Raw genomic sequence first — 17,456 nt, forward strand, 5'->3', positions numbered from 1 at the left:
CCCCTAACTTTTTTCTTCGGCTATCCTGCATGCGTCGAACGCGGAAGATTGACAATATACGCAAACTTTTCTATCGGACGTATTAAAATACATCTATCCTTTTATTTGTACGCGTTACCACCGTTACTTGCGATTTCATATTCACGGAAATAGGTATAAACAAATTCGTTGAAAAATTTTACCTTTCCATTTCAAATTCTATCTATCGATAGCCGATTTTCTTCGTTCGATTTTCCTTCCTTCGGTATTCGAACTTACGCGACGAACGTCAAAAATGTAATGCGAATCACGCATCGTTCTTCCGGTTACTGAACTTCTCGCTATATTCGCGAACGTACGTATTCCATGCTATCGTCTATCCTATTCCTCGTCGAGATAAAGGATTAAACCTGCTTCGCGTGTTTTGTAACCCGCATTACCTCATTTTTTCGGCACTCTTCTTCCATGCCCGATCTTTGATCAATTCGTTCGCTAGGACAACATTAATCTTAACACAGATATACCTCATTTACCGAAATAGAAAATTCGAGACAATTGCGACGAAATTTCACGCATTCTCCTACACGATTTCCTAGAATTTTGTTCATAATGTTTGTAAATCGCTGTAATTTGTGTGTTGTGTAATTTAAATATATGACGATATATACGTATTATATATTCGCAAATAACGTGTCTGACTTTTCCATTTAGAAACAATTTATTGCGCATTACAGCAAACTTCGTATTTACCGTATTACAATTAAAAAATTTATCGCGATCGTTTCGCGAAGTAACAAGTATCGACGTAAAAAATTGTTTTGCAGCGGAGATATATGCAGTTACTAATGATAAACATCTACTTCTTGCAACGTATACATAAATTCACTTTTTCATTTGCATCCATAGAATTCATAATTACGTTATGACGTTTGTTTTTTTCACGAGTAACGTTAAAATAATGTGCAACAGTGTATCGATGTTCGTTAGGACAAATATTCGATGGAAAATTGTTAAGGACAAATTGCGTCGTGTCGTTAGTTTAATGTGAATATCGGAAATACGTAAATTTCATTATCGATATGCGTTGATAAAATGATTGAAAAATTTTTACGCTCTCGTTCGATTCGATCCTAACCTCTACTTTTCATAAATCTCGCGCAAAGTAACTATATGCGTGTAAATATATAACTATAAATATACGACTGATTCAATGTAGCCATATCTGTGCAAAGAAAACAGAAAATACTAGCACGAGGAACGTAGTACTTTTTGTTTTACGGTAGGAACATTGTAGAGTGCGGTATAGATTTTCCCTAGGTTTCTAGTTACCTAGCCGTCAAAATCAACGAATCTGATCGATATGCGTGACCTAACGTAGCAAGTGGTGCCATCTGAGGTATAGCGGAAAGACTATAAGTAGAGAAAAGTAAAACATGGACGTGGACACGGCGAGTGATAATACGTCTATCGATGACAAAATAGACGATTTTTGCGAAAATCCAACGAGAGATGCTTTGACGGAAGGTCTTATGAGTCTTCTGAAACCTACGGTGGATCAGTTAGACGAAAGAATTCGTGCCACGAGGTATGTCATACTCTCTTTTTCTATGCCTCTGCTACCGTATAAATGTAAACATTCGTAATATCGTCGTTGTAACGATCTCTGAATACTCGTTTCCGTTTATAAAATTCGAAATGATGGGAGACATTGTACTAACGATAAACTTTTAGCACTTTATTTACCAACAAATTCCTTGATTTCAATAGGATATGTCAAATAGAATTAAAGCAACGGATTGAATCGTTGACGGAAGAATTGCAAAGGATCAACGAAGCGTTACAGTGCCCATTGGAAACGGATTCTTACGTTAAAAAGCTGATTAATGCTAAACATAAAATCACCATTGTCAGTAACATATTGCAAAGTACTCAGGAACGATTGAATAAGATTCACCAAGCAGTAGAAACGAGTACGACAAAGAGGAAAGCTTTACTGGATCGTAGTTCTTTTTATGGTAATGCCTCAAATGTTCTAAGTAAAGAAGAGCAAGCAGAAGCGGAGAAAGAAGCTATTGTGTCTAAGGAATACGAATGAGCCACGACAATGATAATTGTAAGATAATTGTGATACGTCTGTTTAGCTTGGTCTTTAGCTGAGAAATATCCGAGAGAGAATATTTGTACATAAATCGTTCTATATTTTCCATTGATATATCATGAATACGCCGATAGTTAAATTATCGGACAAAGATTTGGAATCGGTTTATGAACCATCGGAAGATTCCTTCCTCCTGATAGATGCCTTAGAAGCTGATTTAGAGGTCTTAAAAGCTGCAAAACCTGTGATGTGTTTAGAGATAGGCAGTGGATCTGGTATTGTTATCACAGCATTGGCAATGGCATTAAAAACGCACTGTCAACCGTATCATTTAGCCATCGATATCAATGTCGACGCGTGTAGAATTACGAGGGAAACTGCTGTGCAAAATTTGGTAGAGATAGATACCGTGCAAATGGATTTATTAACGTGCATACGTAACAATTGCGTTTTCGATGTCATAGTATTCAATCCACCATACGTGGTAACCAGTGACGATGAAATTTCTAACGGACAGGTTTTATCGAAATCTTGGGCAGGTGGTACAAATGGTAGAAAAGTTATGGGTCGAGTGTTTCCTAAAATTCCTCATATTCTATCGGATACGGGAACATTTTACCTTTTGGTTATCAAAGAAAATGATCCCGAACACATTTTGCGTATGTTTATAGACTTGAATATGATAGGCAATATAATAGCGGAAAGGAAAATCAGGGGAGAACATTTGTATATACTGCGTTTTAAAAGAATAAAGTAACAATATATATCTCTATCGTGTACACGTTTTCATATGCGAATGATGACATTTGTGTTATTTACTTTACACGATCGATGAAAGGTTATGTGACACGTGCACAGTGAGCGAATGAAACGTTGCATGAGCTTGCAACGTAATAATCCCGTTTACATTTCTATTCCTCATCGCGAAACTTGAATTCGCTAACAGTTGAACGTATCTCTGTGATAAAACGTCGTAAAGCGTCGATCCAACGGAATATATAGTTTTCTCGCTATGTATACAGCAATATCGAACGATGCGATTTATCGTCAAACGTTATTCTCGTTAAGCAGTAGAGGTGTACTCGACTCTTTAAAAACACGTTCTTTATTGAAGAAAGTCTAAGGTCTATTTACCGTGGTCCCGCTAAAAGGAAAAGTTCGATTTCAATTTCCTTGAAATAGCACAGTTGGACATTTCATAGATAGACACTACTTGGAGAAGTATGGCTGTAGAATTGATCGTATCGATATTTGCGAGAAGACGACGCAAATGCGTGAGTGGTATGGTACGAGGTGTGTCGGAAAGATGAGGAATAACACGTTGCGTCTCTAAAATATCTTTCGTATCATTGTTTCTCTCTTCCTGAACTTGTCATTATCGATCGCTTACGATCGAGATGAGAGCTAGTACGAAAAAATAGGCACGTTAAGAGGCTGATAGCTTTGAATGAAAAACGTGGACGCGCATTACGCTAGCTGTCGTTACTGTAAAGCTGTAAGCGTAACGTTTGTCAATCACGCGTGATTGAAGGTGAGAGCCAGGCAAATCTCTACGAATAATTGGCCTTCGATCGATATACTCGTTGTAATTTGACGTAAAGCGTAACCGCGCTGATAGTAGTGGCGAGAATGGTAGTGAAAAAGAAGGAGATGGTGACGTAAAAGCCGCTATGCGTCATGCAAACGTTCATCGTGTTCCTCGCGATTTCTTCGACGGTGGTCTCCGCGATGGCAGTTTCCTCTAGATGCTCCAAGACTTGATTGCTGGCTTTGCTCAAATCGTCCACCATGATCACTTTGAAGCCTCGAGCGACGCGTATCGGATCAGAGAGTAACACGGTCGAAGCATTCGACGTGGTGTTGGACGGTGTATACATTATCGATCGTCGCCGTCTACGCGGTTCAATTTGCTGTAAAGATAGGATTATAAAATGTTTTGAATCAGATCATCTATCCAAAATAGGCGCTAAAGCGATGGAATAGACTCGCGTGTACATAGAATTACCTGATTCAATTCTGGACACGCCTCGCAATCGGTTTTACACAGTTCCACGTTGCATTCGATGAACAGGTCCATCACGTCGGGGAATTTGAAAGCTTGGAAGTACGCGTACGCGATAATCGATGCTCCGGTATTTCCGGTGTCCTTGGTCTTTTGGAACGCCCCGAATAGTTTTGGTTTCAATACGCATCCCCTGTCGTCTGTCAGCTGTATCGTGTTGGTCAGGGATTCGTCACGGGCGAAACAGTCGCGAACCTTAAAGTTTGCGTATTCGTCGTAAATTATTCGTCGTTAATACGGTATTTCTCGGCGAAACGAGAGAATTAAGGATGGAAACGAAGCGAAAATACCTGGAGATCGAAGCCAGGATCTCCTTCTACGGAGACGACCAGTGTCATGGTCTCTCCGATTTTAACTAGTCCATCGGCGGCAGGCGCGAACGGTCCTCTTCCTACTTGAATGTCCAACTTGGCCGTTGCCGTGTCACCGCTGAACGTTACTATTTCTTGATTTAACATGTCCACGGAGAAGTTCACCGTCAAGGCCTTGTTGATGTTCCCTTCCCAGAGACAACGAACCCTGCGCACCGTGTCCCAAACTTCCTGTATACCTGGTTCGTTCTGAAGGTAAAAGACGATACGAGGAGAGGATAAAAATAAATACGGTAGGAGAGTTGGGCGACGCGAACGTGATCGTAAGAGATGTACCTGCAGAACCAGTACGTTCTCCAAGTAAGCTTGGCCAGCTTCACCCGCGAAATCGTTAATGAATTGAGTGCCACACGAATCCAAGCTCACGGTGAACGAATATTTCGTCTGTCCGGAATTTTGTGCGACGTACCTACATTCCGGATTCGAAAAGAATCCCTGCAAATACGTACGCGGATATATATTAATTCGTGGTATTTGAAAATATCGCATCGTTGATCACCTTTGAATAAATAACTCCGTCGAAAACACGATTGAATTCGATGTTGATCGTCATCATAGTCTTGCTACACTGAACATCGAGAGCATGAATATGCGGCGGATGTAACGAATCATCGTCTTGCGCGCTGTCTTGGCCCGTTACCGTTCCAGAACCACTCGATTCTATGGTAACGAATAAAATTCGAGAATGACGGACGTATTGGAATAGGTTAGAGAAAAGGAGCAAAGCGAAATACCTTCTCCCGTAGGCCTAGCGACCCCGGTGGATGTTTCGGAAGGTATGGCGGCACCGGACGAACTGGATCCGCTGCCAGTATTCGGAGCTGGGAACGCACCGTCAGGAGTAGAAGAAGGGGGGTATCCAGCCGCGATACCGTGGTCGAACGAATTAGCCCCAGCCTCGGCAGTCGGGTAAGAAGATGCTTGATTTCCGCTCGGATAACCGGTGGAAGGATAACCGGCAGCGGACGAGCCGCTAAGAGCGGGTCCCTCCACGGATGGAACATAGGTAGGACTCGGTCGTTTAGTCGAGTAACCGTACGTAGTGGAGAAACCAGCCGGTGTGGAGAATGTACCGGCTGTAGAGCTACTAAAACCCGGCGTGGAGTAACCATAGTTGGTGGAGATTCCACCGGGAGTAGGATAGCCAGGTTGAGGGGTTTGAGCGGACGAGGGGGGCCGGGGAGTTGAGCTAAATGGTGGGAAAGCGGAGGAACCGGCGTTTGAATAGGCCGGTGTCGCGGAAGGTCGGAGATTGTAAGAGGATGGCGTGAAAGGTGATTGGTTGTTCGGCGGAAGATAAGTCGGTCTTTGAGTAGAGTAGGGTGGTGGTTGTACGGTGGTCGATTGGCCGGATGGCGAACCGACGTTGGACGGTCTCTGATAAGGGTAATTCGTCACCTCGTTGCGAGTAGGAGTCGCGTAGGTCGATTGTTGGCCGGTGGACGGTGCTTGGAAAGGTCGAGGCCTTTCCGGTGGTCTCTGTGTACTATACGGAGGTAGATATCCTGGAGGATCCGACTGCTGACGAGCTGAAAGACGAACGAACGATTCCGATTACGAGAAATCGCGACGTTGTCGATTAGTCGATATATCGCGCGGAATGTATCGATATCTACGTTACTGTTCTTTGCACTCGTGACACCCATCTTTCCGCTAATACCTAGATCGTTAGCGCCATTACGCTTGCAATACTCGTTTGTTATTGGAAATTCGATCAAATACCTAGAATAGAGGTGCGTTTTTTCGTGAAGTTCTATTAACGATATGCGGTGAAATTGATAATAAGCGTGCATCGGTGAGAGTCCGCGTTAAAGTATGGTTAATTGCATTCCGAAGATCGACGTAATTACATCTGCGAAAGTATCTTAAGCATGGGCCACTGACTCGTCCAAATATCAGGGTACCGTTTATATTTATCTTGAAAACGGAACTTTAACCTCTTCAGATCTCTCCATCTTATACGTGTACATCCATATGTAATACGTATATTTAAATTCTCCGCCGACAAAGTAAATTACATTGCGAAATATACGTTGGACGTGATTCTGACATTTCGTGCGGCAACGGCAGATTTAATTTGTTCCACGGTAACTTGCTAATTACGACTAATTGGCAATTCATTCGGTACTTATTTCGGCGAGTTCGCGTATATCGCGAAGGAAGGCAAAACGCTGATCGGAGGACTACTGAAGAGGTCGAAAGAGAATTGGCAAAGAGAAGGCGAAATAGAGGAGAACGCGTTGTTTGGAAAATTCCACCCTTCGATCTACGAGATTTTGATCTCGATAGGAGAAGCTGCATCTGGAGAACGTACGTTTACGTGCGCCCTGTCGGTAGATCCCCTGGATCCACTCTAGGATATTTTTGGCCATCGTGTCTGCGGCCGAAACCGGAGCAGCTCGCTGGACTCTCGAGTGCGCTAATGAACGTTAAACGATTTGATGAAATTCGCTCGTAGTTATCGAACGTTATCGCTTTCTTTCCTCCCGATCGATCGTAGACGGGGCAGACTCGACGAGTCCACCCGTATCTTTCTTACCAGCTGCTGACGAGGTTTTCACGAACAAGGCATGTCTTCCGTTGTACTCCTGGCTCGCGGCTACGGCCAGACCAGCTGCGATCACCAACGTTGCGATCTCCTTCATCCTTTTTATCTGTAACGCCATGTCTTTTACGCCTCTTTCCGTCCACGTCTCACTCCGCGTGTACGATATCGCGACAATGGTAGAAATAACGACCAAAGTCGTCGGGACAGGTAGGAAACCTTGAATATTTCGCGCGTACGTTTCAAGGCTGGGAACTCGTTCTCTACTTTGTAGGTAAAAACAATGGGAAGGTTACTCTCGGTTCGGTTGTCTTCGACACGAGAGACGAAAAAGAATCGGTCGCGTGTTAAATTCGAAGCTAACGCGCGTATTACGAGCACAGAGCAAGCTCTTCTAGCCTCGAGAACGAACAAACGTGCGAATTTCAAATTTTTGCTCAGGCTTCGCCTTTCTTCCAGGCGAAAAAGAACATCCACGTTGCGTCCGATTTCGCTCGATCCACATTTCGCCTGATCTCGATTTCGTTGGGTTACGTCTAGCCCCGCCTCGGTTTCGCGTGGTCCCGTTCGGTCGCATCTCGTCTCGTTTCGTCATAGTTTCGACAGAAAGCTCAACGAGAGTATCCCGGAGAGTACAATCGCTAAATAGTTTTCTGGTGTCGAGAAAGGCCGTTTCCACTATTGTTTCGCTCTTCTCACGTACGTCGGCGTTGGAACGTTTCGTCAGATCAGATTAGCCGAGGGGTCGCAATCCTGTTTGATCTCTTAGTCGACTTGTAATTCGGGAGCGTGGTCGAAACTCGACGTACAACTCGATTCACGGCTAATTAACATCGTGTCTTTGCGGTGATTGCGCGAAGAGAACATTTACCGCTTCGCGGAGAAGAGAGAAACGACGTAATCCGTTCTGGCGGCTTTTCAATTTTTCGACGTTACTCCCCCGCGAGTCGAACAAGTTTCGCTTCTGCGCTTTCACGAGTCTACGCGGACCCGCGTGTTTCGATTACGGTCTAAAAGAACCCAGCTCTCCGTCGCCTTTATTTTGCTTTTCTCTTTTTCTTTTCTTTCATTCCCTGCGCCTCGAATGGAATCGAACGTGGCAGAGAAAGTAAGCGTGTTTGTCCGCTTGCGAATCGTTTGCACAGGACCAGTGTGCGAATCGAGATTTTTCACGGTACCACGCTAGGCTCGGCTCGAAAACTCAGCTTCGAATCGAGCGAAACTCAGTTTCGCGGATCGAGGGTTCGCGGCCAAGAGAAATCGACGACCAACGCTTCCATCTCTGTCCGTGATATTCGCGTTAGGAGGAAATCTCGCGACGAAGGGAAAAGGGCAGTAGGAGAAGCTTATCGAATAGGATTAACGGATGGTTTCTATTCGTGACTGGAATGGACAGGGTAGAAAGTATGGCGGTAAGGACTGCGGAGGAAGGAGGAATCGAGGTATCTCGGAGGTGTTCCGGAGGGAAACTCGATGCACTGTCGCTTTCAACGAAGTGGAAGTTACGAGCGGAATACCTGGCTAGATCCGGATGCTTTCCATCGATATCTGAGATTCGGTTTAACGATAGCTAGCCGACGGTGAAACCGAATCGTGACGCGGTTACGATCGGTGTTGTGCTCGTGGCGCTGATAGCGTTCGTGTTCTGATCTCGTCGCAGTTCTTCCCTCGGAAACATCCGCACGACGCTCGTCGTTCCTCGTCCGGGCAAAGGTTCGAGAAGTTAACCGGCGAATCGTGCTCGGCCGAGGTGAAAGGTGAAAGTCGCGCTGGCCTCGAGGATCGGAGACGTTACTAATACTCGTGCACGGTCCGCCAGTCGACGCGATACGCGCGCAGCTTCTTCCCTCTATTCCCTCTATTTCGTTATCAACGAAAACTAATATCGCCATTTTTCCATTTTTCCATTCGGCCGCTACCGTAAGAGAATCGAAGCCCGCGTGCGTGGAAACGTAGCGCGCGCAGAAACGTTTTTCGCGACGGATTCGTTAAAATACAATGCAGGCTGGGGAAGCATGGAGGGGATCGAGTGACTCGATGGAATCACGTTGGAGTTCGTTAAACGATGCACCGAGATAAGAAGCTTCGAAGACGATGAAACGCGTGATCGATTGCCGAGAGCCTCCGACGAATATTCGTCGGAGGCTCTCGAGGGTGGCACCTCGATTACGACTCGAGCAAGAGTCCGAAGGAGACGGTCGTGGAAACGTAAATAAAGTGTAAACGTAATTCGGATGGAACGCGCTGCGTATCGCGACCCGATCTCGCGTATAATCGCGCGGCTCGTCGCGTTTAAACCAGATGAACTCCATTGCGGTTGAGCGGAATAAAATGGAAAACGCATGGTAATCAAATACGTGGGAACGTTCCAGTTTGCAAATATTTATTTAGAAATTAAAAGAAGAGGAGCGGGTTGCACAAATGAGATTGCGATTAAATTAGAGCGAAGCGAGCGCGATTCCATGGCTGACCTGTAGGTAACGGGCACAATGGTGACGCATATGTAACGCGAATCCAGCGATCCAACGCGTCGTCCTACGTATCCCGATAGTTTCGACGCTGTAGGGAATTAAATTGGATAATTTCACGCCTGTCGTCTTCGCGGATAATTCTCTGTAAGAGCTTTCTATCGTTTTATCCTCGGTTTTGTGCCTCCTTTTCCATTAACACCGAGAAGAAGAGGGAAAAACCGACAGAGAATGCCACCCCCGATACTTGGTTCGAGAATTTGATTAATGGATTTCGTTGTCGAACCCAGACAGGCTTCGTGTCACGCTTCGCGGGAAAAATATTTTCGGGAAATTACGAGCGCCATTGCGAAACACGTACGCGCTTCCCTCAGACCTTTTTCGTGTCGTATCGATTACCGGCGTAATGGCAAATTCTATCGGCCTTTCTCTTTTAATCCTTCAATTTAATACCGTATTATTCTACGCGATTAATTAATTACGCGAGTCGGACGTTTACGGACGTTTGCATCCTGGTGGTACGGGAATTATTCCCGCGAAGGATAGAAATCGGAGAACTGAGTAACGCGGGGTAACGAAAAGTATAGGTATCGTTTAGATTTTGGCTCGTTTCGTCTTCGATTCGTTAAATTGAAGCAGCTCGGTGGCGCGCACGGCTCGACGACGGCTCGGGAAACACGGTCGCATAATTATCGCAGGAAATTCGCGATGTTTGTAAAGAGCGGGTGGGAGGGGAAGGGGGGGAAGCAAGTGTAACGTGCACTTGAGATGCTGCGGTTTCGCTTTGACGTTTCTACGCCTCGACTTTTCGACCAGACGCGGCGGCTTGATACCGCGTACTCGTTCGTTATCCGGATTTCGTAATAAGGAACATGCCAGACGATGACTGTGCCAACCAGGCACTCGACGCGACGCGGCTGTGGATGAAATTTGATTTCGTCCAGGCGAGGATGTCGAACTTTCCGCGGTGCTATACTCGAAATCGCGATTCACGCTCGAAACCTTGCGTTGGGTTGGAAGAAACGTTTTCCGGGTTACGCGAAAGCCGCGAGGATCGGCTTCGTCAGTGAACCACGAGCGCTGACGAGAAGCTGACGGTGAAAGTAGACGAGAATCTTTCGACTGTTATCTATTTTCGGAGGTGGAGAAGCAAAGGAGAAAAGTGGTTGTAACGATATCGCGCGTTAACCGTGCTAACGAGAGACGAAAAGAGAATAGAATAGAAGAGATGAACGTTCGGAGGTGGTTGCGAGAGATCTACCAGTGAAAACCGGCAGTTACGTCCGATAGGTCTGGGTTACGAGGACATCGATTGCCTTACGCGTCGTGAAACGCGGTTCGCGGTGGTGTGCTCGCGCGCGCACGCTCGCGCAAATCGTTCCTCGTGGTTTCTACTTCGCAATGTCAGCCGGAGGCGGATCTGCGACGAGGTCGAGTCGAACCTTTCCCTAAAACCGGTAAGCGAATATCGCGGGTCGATCCGCGTTGCGCTGCTCTTTGTCTCCGGTACGCCCACCGTAACTCCGCCGAATCCAAAGACGTCGGTGGCAGGTCGCAACGGCTCGTTGAAACCGCGTTAATCGAATTTCAAAGAAGTCGCGGCGGCAAAGTTGTGGAAAGTTGCGCGGAGTACCCAACCTTTTCCAGACGATATTTCGCGACACCGTTAGCGGGGGTGCAATCCTCGCAAGGATAGCGGGAATACGAGAGGGTAGAAGGAGTACGATAAAAGTTTTTTAAACTTTCCTCGCGAATAATACTCCTAATGGAACGTCCAAGATCGGCTAGAATGCTTTGTACCTTCTCCAGAAGCGTGGGCGCCGGTTAGCGATCGATGATTTTCTCGACGAATTGCGACAACGTTCGAGTCGCGTGTCGCAATTCGAAGATTGTCCGTGTTTTTCAGAGGGAACTCCGCTGTCCCACGTTCGGGAATGTCCTAACGGTCAAACCGGTGAATCCTCGAAACGAGCTATTGCCATATCGCGTGAATACGTTTCGTAGATCTCTATCGGGAGAACGAAATGTTGCGATAGTCGGTTTTTTCGCCAAACGATATCCGACGAAACGGAGAACGTATCGCCGCGGAAAATGGAAAACTGCGAGAAAACTGCGAGAAAACTGCGGGGACGGGGGAAAAGTAATCGGACGGAAAGAATTAATCGATTTCTCGCGATGGTTGAATACGGAGAGGGACATAAATTTTTGCGTAGAAAAAGTAGCGAGAAATCGGCCTTCTTGCGACCTTCGCCACGGAGAAAGCAGAGAGGATTCGATTCGCCAAAAGCATCGGTAACGTTAGAAGACGATCGTCCCGTTTCGTTTGTTTACGGTCAAACGGAATTACGCGTTCGATTACGGCGAGGTCTCGGAAGATTCTCCTTTCCTCTGTCCAAATAGCCATCGAATAGTCTCCCCGTTTCGGTTTTGGAAAACTTTCCCTTTTGTCATTCTCCATTATATACGGCTTTCTCTGTAAACGCGGACATCTGCAGGACTCGCTGCAGGCAAAGAACAACTTAAAACGAAGATTGCGGCGTGTACGTTTCAAATTCCTCTTATTCGATAGAATTACGTAATTCGATTGGTAGACGGAGGCGCAAACGAATATTTCCTTGGGTACTTCGCAACATTCCAGCTGCTCCGGCAAAGGATGTCAAAGGTCGCGCAAAGCGAAGAAAAGTCAAAGCGTGAGCGTGACAAAGGATTGGATGCGACTAGTATGCGTACGACGCGTACACGCGTGTAGGTCGAATGGCCGCGGTCCAATCGCGGTTTCCTCGAAACTTGGATCGCGTCGATGCCATTTCCAGCAGTGCATCGAATAGAACAGTTGGCCGTGCGACGAGTACCACTGACCTAACGATCAACGCGCAAACGCGTGCGTCTAACATACGCGTACGACGTGCACTTTCTTCCAGATGCGGTCACCGAAATCAGCCGCCTCCGTTGTCTCCTCTTCGCGATTTCGCTCTCACTCTTGCGCTTATTCTCGTTCTCGAGCTCCTTCCTCTCCCGTTTATTCTCGCGCTTTTCGTCCGATCGCTTCCACGATCTCGCGTCCTTCGCGTTCGACAAAACTTGTAGTCTGGTCCGCGATCGAAGCGACGAGTCGTTCAGTCGTCGGAAATCGAAGCGAGGCGTCATCGAGTTTCGCTCCTGCTTTTACCGCTAATTCTCCACGTCGTTTGTTCTTCGTAGTGACACTCGCGCGAGTACGCGTAACGCCGACGAATCTGTACCGCGCTCCTCGACCACGATGATTCGTTGAAAAGAAAATTAACGTAACATCTCGATCGATCGCTTTCTCCGGTCGTGCACGCTGAATTATCGGGATCTGCTACACGGGACGCGATTATCGAATTCTGTGCTCGATATCTCCGAAAATGCCTCGAGGTACCGCTCGTCGGTAACGTTTTCTCCATCTCCCGACGCACCGATGTGTTCGTCTCTCGCGTCAATGGATAATCGTAAAAATGGCAAAAAAAGAGAAACAGTCGATCGATACTCGAGCTTCTTCGCGTTTCATTCAAAGTTCATCCGAGGCTCTTATCGTTAAGAGCTTGGAAAGGTACAAAGAGGAGACTTTAGTCACGAGGAGGTATCAATCATTCTGTACACGGAACGTCGCTTTCTTTTTCGCGGTATAATGAATTTGTATCTCTCCAAGTTTGGCGCGTTTTCTATCGCGCGAGAATTCGACGAGAGCGTTGGTAAACGACGAACGGTAAACGTGGATAAATTCATTCGGTCTGGTTAGGAGGTTAGGAGGGAATTTGCAAATATCGCGGACTATGCTGCGCGAATTTGTCAACGTCGCTTTCTCCCCGGAATTTGTTTGTCGGTGCGAGACGCGGGACGGTCGTTCGGCTCGAGAATGTGGCGAATTTTCGGCGGAAAGAAAGGTAAAGGAAAAGAGAAAAAGAGAAAAGTGGAAGGAAATGGATGGAACGCGAACGAAATTGAGACACTCACCTCGGAGCGAAATCCTTTTCACGGGAGACGAACACGAAGCCGATCTTCCCTCGCGATTCGTCCGGAAGATTTGCGTCGTGCGCACGCTTGTGAGAAAGGTGAGAGTGAATAGCTGGGAGCATCTTCATTCAAGCTTTATATAGGTATTGTACCCCCTTTCCTAGCCGGTTCGTAGAAAGAGCGTGCCATCACCGTAGTCCACCGTAATTGTACCGTCAACGGGAGCAACAACAACGGGGCCAGGAAAAAACCGTTTGCACCGACGAAATTACGTTACGCGAAAACCCATTCGATTTCGAACAGCCGCTCCGATACCCGGACGAATAGGAAACCGAGGCTTTCCCGCCGAGTTTCCATAGACAGAGTTAGAGCGAACAAAGTCGCGGTCTCGCCGAACCAATTGTTCGAGAGAAACGCATCTCGGAGAACGAGGCGAATTAATCACCGATTCGACCATCGAGTCTGTTCCTCGTTGAACCGATCGAATCGTCGAACGATTCGTCGCATGATCTGTGCCATTTCGCGTATTATGTATTATGTAAGTAAGTATTATGCAACCAACTATTATATCGCCGATTGCTCGCGACAATAAGCTGCGCGCGGGTAGATGGAGAAAAAAAGGCACGTCGCCTGGTTTCCATTCGTTCCCCGGTTAAATTCGAACGAGGAATCACGGTTATTTCGCAAACGTTTGCGGGTACGAGAGTTGCGTCTCTCCGGTTCACTCTACGTACGTTTATCTCGGTAACCGTGATTCTCCCCAACCTCCGCTTTTTTCGCGCAAACTCGGAAATTTCGTTCGAGCGATCGTATCTAGAAATCCGTAGCTCGCGTTCGCGAATCTTGTCTAATCGCGGCGAAGATTATACGCTTGGCTCGCGTAGTTCATCGAGGTAAGCCTTATCTCGGGAAGATAGCGATGGGCGAAATCACGGTAACGCGACCAAGTTGGAAACTTTTAAAATGCAACATTGTTACGAAAAGTTAATCGGTACCCGCCGAGCTTTCGTTCGAATTCTTTTCTTCTTGCCTAATAAGTTGCCTAATCGCTTTATTTTTATTGCGACTTTCTACCGGAGCTCGTAAGATTTTAACGTCTCTAGACTTTCCAGATTTATTAAGTCACTTGCGTCATAACCGCGACGCCTCGAGTTTTTAACGATTTCTCGTTTCGTTCGATAGACGTAGCGGTTCAAAATTTGCCGCGTTTATCGATAACGATAGCGCCGGAAGTGAAACGACCAACCGAGCGATTCCAGTTGGGCAAAATTCGAAGGATCGCCTAGTCGCTCGAAACTTTTCCGAGCTTTCAAGAACTGTAACGTTCCCGTGCCTCTCGACGTACTCGGTTCCACCTGACAAACTTGCTCAAAGGGAAACCGAAACGGAAAAGTTTCTTTCCTTTTCTTCAATTTCAGACCGCATTGAGCTTGCGAGCTATTTCTTCGAATGTTCGACTGGATGCATCGAGTCGGTACACTTTGTTACCTGCCTTTTAACAAATCGGTATCGATGTAGTCATTTCGCGGACTGTATACGGAAAGAGATCGTCGAGATAATCCATGAACATTGAGAGTTATTACGCTCGATTCTGCGAGCAACGATAAAAATTCGAATTCCCGTGATTACGGTACATACTTCGAAATACATCGAGGCTTCATGGTAACTGCGAGGTAGCCATATTAGCCGAATTAATGAGAAAATGCCCGGGTATTAAGTACGTTACCTCGCGAGGTCTCACGTGCAATTGCACACGGTGTAGTTGTTCGCGAAACAACCAGCAAAAGCGACGCGATTTACTGCTTTTCGTCTTCAGTTTCAGGTTTTTCTACGGTTACGATCTTTCCTTATTCTTACTATTTACGACTTGGCTGATCCCTTTCTTTTTTCTTTTCATCTTTTTTCTTCACATTGTTGTTATTATTATTATTACGACTCGAATTCATTTTGGCGAATTAAAGGAAAAGCACCGTAGACGCGACGAGTAACTAAAATTTCATACTCCCCGCGTTCGATTCATAGAAGTGGGCGTAAGAATCAATGGGGAGATGAAATATTTTTCCCTTACGTAAAGGCTCGCGTTGGTTCGTTCGGTTCCCGTTTAATTCGGCCGTGACGAGATGAAATATGCAAACACTCGGTTGGCTAAAGCAACGAAAGGTACGCGTCGAAAAGAATGACGATATTTCAAAACGAATGGTACCCTTGTATACGAAGATGAAAAATTCGCAAAGGAGAAAGTCTCGCCACGAAATAGCACCTTCGTTGGTAAAAGGATATATATCGTACAATGCGTTCTATATGCGTGTTTAAGCGTATTTGGTACGACGGTATAGAACGCGACGAAAAATATGAAGAGCAATTGATAAGGAAGGGAATAGAGTTTAACGCGAGATAAGAGAGCGAGAGTAACTCGAATTGTTTGTACGTTGAACGTAGCGGTTTACATAAGGTTGGTAAAGGGGATACCCTACCTTGTTGACGTCTCTGGAATTACCGTCGGTTCCCTTGGAACACCGGTGCCACCTTCGCAAGAGAGGGTAAACCAAGTTTCTCGATCGAGTAGCACGCCATTGAGTGGACGATGTTTTCTTTCGATCGTAACGCATCGGTCATCCGATCGTTCATTTTCGTGGTATATACGAGCATTCATTTCGAAACGTTTCGTCCACGAAGAGTTTTGCACAGTTTGTTGCGGTTAGTGTAACATTGCAAATAGGAATCGAGCGGTTTAACGAGGTTACGAAGAACGGTAGCGTGTAAAACACAGATGCCTGTAATTCAGTGGCGAAATTACTCGGGTTAAACTAGAAGTCGAGTTGAACGGATCTGGTTTAAAGTTAGTATCGCACGGGAGCTAGAATCACGTAATTATAATCGCTTACAAACAACTTCTACCATAACGATATCCACATATTTCAATAACCTTCTCTCTTTTCCGGAAGTCTTTCTTCTCGCAATTTTTCAGCACTTTCCGTTTAACGACTGTTTCGCGTATTTAGTGCTCGGTAAACTTGCAACGGGAAACTTTCTACGTTCCTCGTATCTTGTACGGTTACAAATTAAGAATGCGAAAATAATCCGATCATCCCTGATAAATTGTCGAGTGTAAATGTTTCTTTGTCTCCTCGGTGATGTATTTTACGCGTATCTAACGAGATAAACTGGAACAGTCGGACTCTCTCGTATCGATCATCGATACGATTCAACTACGACCGAGATCGAGTTCGTTTCAGACGCGATTAAAAAGAACGAGACCCACCTTGTGAACGTAGTCGCGAAGAAGCAGCAGACAGGCCAAAGGGACGCAGCATAGTCGATCGTGCTATGGAACCTTGAAGTTGCGCGTTGGCGAATTGCGAATTGCGAATTGCGAATAGGTCCAGGCATATGGTTCGTGACCGGGCTATAGGACTATCGCGTAAATCGCATTAACGCATGATACGACTTCTCGTTGAGGCTTTGCATACAAATGCCCAGTTATTATTTGCTCATTATTACGCAGGATAGCAACACATGTAGACTAATAACCTTAAGCTTGTAAAATATTTTATTATCGAATAGGTAGAGGAATGGAGGGGGGGGGGGGGGGGAAAAAAAAAAAAATAAGATGCGGTACACACGGAAAGAAATGAGGTTAATTCGTAATCGATAATTTGTAATTGGAAGAAAAATACGGAGTAAATGGAACGTAAATGAAAACGTGTCCGAAAAATATTTCGCATGTTGCGGGTAATTAACGAGTAATCAATACGATCCAGCCAAAGTAACGATGATTCTGTGAGCGTTGCGCATTGCGCGTTGGGCGTTTCGCGTTGCGCGTTTCGCTGTGGACAGCCGCTCGTAATATCGGCAATGTAACGTTGTCCAGAGAGAACAGAGTTAGCGTGCAGGCGTATTTGCCTTTCGTTATGAAAAGCATCGCGAGAAAGCGACGGCGTTCTTTGTACACCGACTA

At 45.9% G+C, this 17,456-nt stretch overlaps 3 protein-coding genes across 3 annotated transcripts; 2 read left to right on the forward strand and 1 right to left on the reverse strand.

Annotated features, from left to right (window-relative positions):
• The first annotated feature begins 933 nt into the window (after positions 1-933).
• On the forward strand, positions 934-2,159 carry Snapin (SNAP associated protein). Its single transcript, XM_017897702.1, has 2 exons — positions 934-1,564; positions 1,747-2,159. Exons 1-2 carry the CDS (start codon positions 1,413-1,415, stop codon positions 2,072-2,074), a joined length of 480 nt encoding a protein of 159 aa, XP_017753191.1. The 5' UTR covers positions 934-1,412; the 3' UTR covers positions 2,075-2,159.
• HemK2 (HemK methyltransferase 2) lies at positions 2,102-2,834 on the forward strand. The gene has a single exon (XM_017897701.1). The coding sequence runs from the start codon at positions 2,196-2,198 to the stop codon at positions 2,832-2,834; it is 639 nt and encodes a 212-aa protein (XP_017753190.1). The 5' UTR covers positions 2,102-2,195.
• Positions 2,835-3,627: 793 nt separating this feature from the next.
• On the reverse strand, positions 3,628-13,626 carry LOC108545917 (uncharacterized). The gene is made up of 10 exons (XM_017897735.1): positions 13,499-13,626; positions 12,605-12,611; positions 7,050-7,164; positions 6,825-6,929; positions 5,245-6,039; positions 5,010-5,170; positions 4,787-4,945; positions 4,430-4,699; positions 4,083-4,334; positions 3,628-3,987 (listed from the first exon to the last, which is right to left on the reverse strand). Exons 1-10 carry the CDS (start codon positions 13,624-13,626, stop codon positions 3,628-3,630), a joined length of 2,352 nt encoding a protein of 783 aa, XP_017753224.1.
• Between the last annotated feature and the right edge of the window lie 3,830 nt (positions 13,627-17,456).

This window comes from Eufriesea mexicana, unplaced genomic scaffold (assembly GCF_001483705.2).
Source record: "Eufriesea mexicana isolate 0111107269 unplaced genomic scaffold, ASM148370v2 scaffold572, whole genome shotgun sequence".
NCBI classification, from domain to species: domain Eukaryota; kingdom Metazoa; phylum Arthropoda; class Insecta; order Hymenoptera; family Apidae; genus Eufriesea; species Eufriesea mexicana.

Excerpts from the sequence above, each read along its gene's own strand:
- Snapin (XM_017897702.1), top strand. The coding sequence starts at position 1,413 with ATGGACGTGGACACGGCGAGTGATAATACGTCTATCGATGACAAAATA. Across the intron at positions 1,565-1,746 it reads GAAAGAATTCGTGCCACGAG|GATATGTCAAATAGAATTAA; the intron begins GTATGTCATACT and ends TGATTTCAATAG.
- HemK2 (XM_017897701.1), top strand. The coding sequence starts at position 2,196 with ATGAATACGCCGATAGTTAAATTATCGGACAAAGATTTGGAATCGGTT.
- LOC108545917 (XM_017897735.1), bottom strand. The coding sequence starts at position 13,626 with ATGAAGATGCTCCCAGCTATTCACTCTCACCTTTCTCACAAGCGTGCG. Across the intron at positions 6,930-7,049 it reads GAAAACCTCGTCAGCAGCTG|CGCACTCGAGAGTCCAGCGA; the intron begins GTAAGAAAGATA and ends AACGTTCATTAG. Across the intron at positions 3,988-4,082 it reads CGTGTCCAGAATTGAATCAG|CAAATTGAACCGCGTAGACG; the intron begins GTAATTCTATGT and ends CTATCTTTACAG.